We start from the raw sequence: 3,360 nt of genomic DNA on the forward strand, positions 1-3,360 counted from the left end.
GTAGGGAAACTTCGACCTAGGGAGGCTGGCTCAAGTGACTCAGGTTCACCTACGGATCTGGAGTGGAAGCTGAACTTACGATGTGGGCTTCCACTTCCTTCTTCTTTCCCTCCTCTCACCAGCCCCTCTTCTTGCTCATCTTCCTCCTTTTTGGGCTCTGTCGTTAAGAATTTGAGAATTGTACGTTTCTCAGGTGCAGCCAGTTCTCTCTCTCTCTCTTATTTTTGGCCTAAAGACACCAGGCTGGATGGTGCCAACAGCCAGCATTCTGATACATTTGGCTTTAAATATGATCTGTACTCCATGATGCTTTAATTTTATCATAGGTGCTTCGTAATTTATTCAGTACTTACCCAACACCCCACACCGTGGGTTGCCCACACACACAATAGAAACTCAACGGAATCAATATTTTATGGTTGTTAATAATATTTTATAACGTGGCTGCTGATACAGTAAGAAGGCACATTTAGGGAGACGCAAGAGGGATTACATGCATTATTTCACTTAGTCAGACTGAGGTACAGTTATTCCATTTTACAAATGGGGCGCCAAGGCTCACAGAGGGTACTTTGCTAAAACCTTATAGCAAATGAATACTGAGTTCAAACTCAGTGGGTTTGACTTCAAAGCCCATGTTTTGTGTTTCTTCATTGCCTCTTTGTTGGGTGTTGGTTGACAGGGATCAATAAATCCAGATCCCAGGAAGCTGTTGGAACTAGAAATTTTTTTCAGATAATCTACATGTGGTTTAGCACCATCTTTACAGTCTATTTAGATAGCTAATCTGCTTGCAACTTTGTTGATAAATCCACAGGGTCCAGTGAGCCCGCCCGTAGAGATGCCATATTCATTGTTAATAAGGAATGCCAGCTAAAACTTTCCTGGGTAAAACTATTAAGAACTTAATAAGAAAAATAACTAACCTAAGAAGCACTTTTTTTATCGTGCAAATTGGCAGTTGGGAAGATTTTCCAGTTTTTACCAATGTAACTTTAATATTTACATGTTGAAGTGTGTCACGGAAGGTGTTGATATTTAACAGGCATTGATATACAACTCAGAGGAAACTAAGGATGTTGGGACATCAGTTTCCAAGTGCACTGCAGAGCAGCAAGAATCTTGTGGTTCCTTTGTCTGTAAAACATTTTAGACTGAAAGGCTCCGCCTTAAGTACCAAGAGCAGAATCTGGAAACTGTGGTGCAAAATCCATCTCTCCATCAATCTATTCATTTATGGGCTGCTCGGTCCCAAATTGGCTGGAGGAGATGAATCACAAAGCATAAAGGGAAAGGAATACGTGTTCTTTATCTCCAGCGATGAAAACACAGCTGGTCGGCAGTGAAATTGGAGTCGTGGCCTCAGTCTTTAACCTTTGGTCCTCAGGGATATTTGTTTAGCTGCACCTGATGACATCAGAAGTTCCATCATGTGTTAAGTGCTGTTTCCCTAATAGGTGTAAATCTTCTTTTCATAGCTCCCCAGAGAGCAGAAAGGAGTTCTTGAAGGCTGTGCATTCCATCCTGCGTGATAAGCATAGAAGACAGCTCCTGAAGACCGAAAGCCTTCCCTCGTCCCAGCAATATGTCCCTTTTGGAGGAAAACGATTGTGTGCGCTGAAAGGGGCCAGGCCAGCCATGAGCAGGGCAGGTACTGTGGGGATTCAGACGTTCAAGATCCCTGTCATCCCCACTCCACTGTAGAACTGATGTCCTCATTGAGCAAGACTTAGACGTGTCCTTGCGGGGGCTAACGCTGGAGTACATTCTTCCCTGGTGTGAGGTTCCCGGCCCTTGCCTCCCTCCCTTGGTTTAAGCCTCTTGCCCTCCCTCAAGCTTTCCCTTCGCTGCCCTCCTCCTTCTGGCTGGTGAGCTCCCCTCTCATTTGCCAAGCTGGGAAGTGAGTGCATTCTCTTTCTAGAGGGGCTGTCTTAGCCCGCTTGCTGAATGAGAGTTGCTGCTTTGCATGACAGCCAGCTTTGTCCAGCAAAAAGCAGTGTGTGATGTCTCAGCATAGTCACAGCCCACCATTCTGAGAACGTGGTGGCTTTGTCCTCAAGAAACACAGCCATGCCTGTTCTCAGTAAGGAGTCCATGCTTGGTAGACCAGATGACCCATCAGATTTTTACCCTCACCTTGGGCCCGCAACTTTATTTTTAGCTTCCATGTTCATTTGGGGAAGCCTTGAGCTGCTATTTAGAAAAGAGGAATCTGGAATTCAAGTGGTCCCAGGGTAAATATTCTTTTAGGACTTATTCTACCACCTTGAAGCAGTAAACATCAATATTACTACCTGTAAATGGCATTAAAGTCTATCTAGGAAGAAAGATATTTTCATAACACTTAGGTATTAATGACATCAAGACATTAACGTTTTTTATCACTCCTTTCTTAAGAGGCAGTCCAGAATTTTGCAGGGAAGATTCCAATAAAAGAGGCTTCCTTTGCATTTGCCAGAAAGGCTTCTGATCCCTGTTCTAAAGAATTTTCTGCCTGTTCTCAATTGTGTTGAAGAGGCAGGTATGGTACTGTGAATGGTTGAAGGTTTTCATAGACATAACCCTGACAGAGTGTATTATATACTCTTTAAGTACTTTAGTTTAACTGATGTTAAGGGGCTAGTTGTCTTATATCTATTCTCCAATCAGTTGATAAGTGTTTACTGAAAACCTGGTATGGTGAACCCCTAGTACTCTTCTGGGCTCACCAGTGTCTTGCATACTTCCCTATCCACAATTTCTCATGGAGTCCTCATGTAAAAAGCTTTCTCATCCCTTTAGAGCTCACAGCAGAGAACTTCACCTTGGAATTGTCTCATTTGTTCCTTTTACTTGCCACATATATTTTATTAGGATTGGGAGCATGTGTGCCAACCTCAGGAAACCCCACCTGTCATTGGTCAGGTTTCTGTTGTTAATCGATGAACCTAAAGTCAGAGCTGCATTCACTTTGAAACTAAGCATTTTTAGTCTGTAGGAAACTCAGAAGTTTTTCTGCTGAGATCCCTCTGGGAAGAAAACAAAGTTGCTACAACCTACCCCATCATCTTGAATATCAAGGGAGAGAGCCGTGATGTCAGAGCCTGTTGGCTTTGGCTGATAGGAAGATTTTTTGCCTGAGGGCTCATTTTTGGCTGAAGAAAGTCTTTATCACGCTGCTTTGGAAGCGCCTCACTATCGTCAGGATCTTCAAATTAGATCATTTAAAAATGGTGTTGGAGTGGGTCAGCACAGCACTAGCTAGTCAGTCTTAATAGTGAACAGTGGAAATACTCAAATCAAAGATTGTCTCCTGGAACCCCGTAAGGCTGGCTGGGTTATTATTATTATTATTATTATTATTTATTTTTTTTTTTTTTT

At 42.8% G+C, this 3,360-nt stretch overlaps 1 protein-coding gene across 2 annotated transcripts in view; it reads left to right on the forward strand.

The window, feature by feature from the left end:
- Positions 1 to 3,360, forward strand: part of TIAM1 (TIAM Rac1 associated GEF 1) — a 149,296-nt gene that overhangs the window by 141,316 nt on the left and 4,620 nt on the right. For both annotated transcript variants that reach the window (XM_007447422.1, XM_007447423.1), the window contains one exon: positions 1,479 to 1,651. In XM_007447422.1, coding sequence (XP_007447484.1) covers positions 1,479 to 1,651 — 173 coding nt within the window. The remainder of the gene's footprint in view (positions 1 to 1,478; positions 1,652 to 3,360) is intronic.

Source organism: Lipotes vexillifer, unplaced genomic scaffold (assembly GCF_000442215.2).
Source record: "Lipotes vexillifer unplaced genomic scaffold, Lipotes_vexillifer_v1.1 scaffold689, whole genome shotgun sequence".
NCBI classification, from domain to species: domain Eukaryota; kingdom Metazoa; phylum Chordata; class Mammalia; order Artiodactyla; family Lipotidae; genus Lipotes; species Lipotes vexillifer.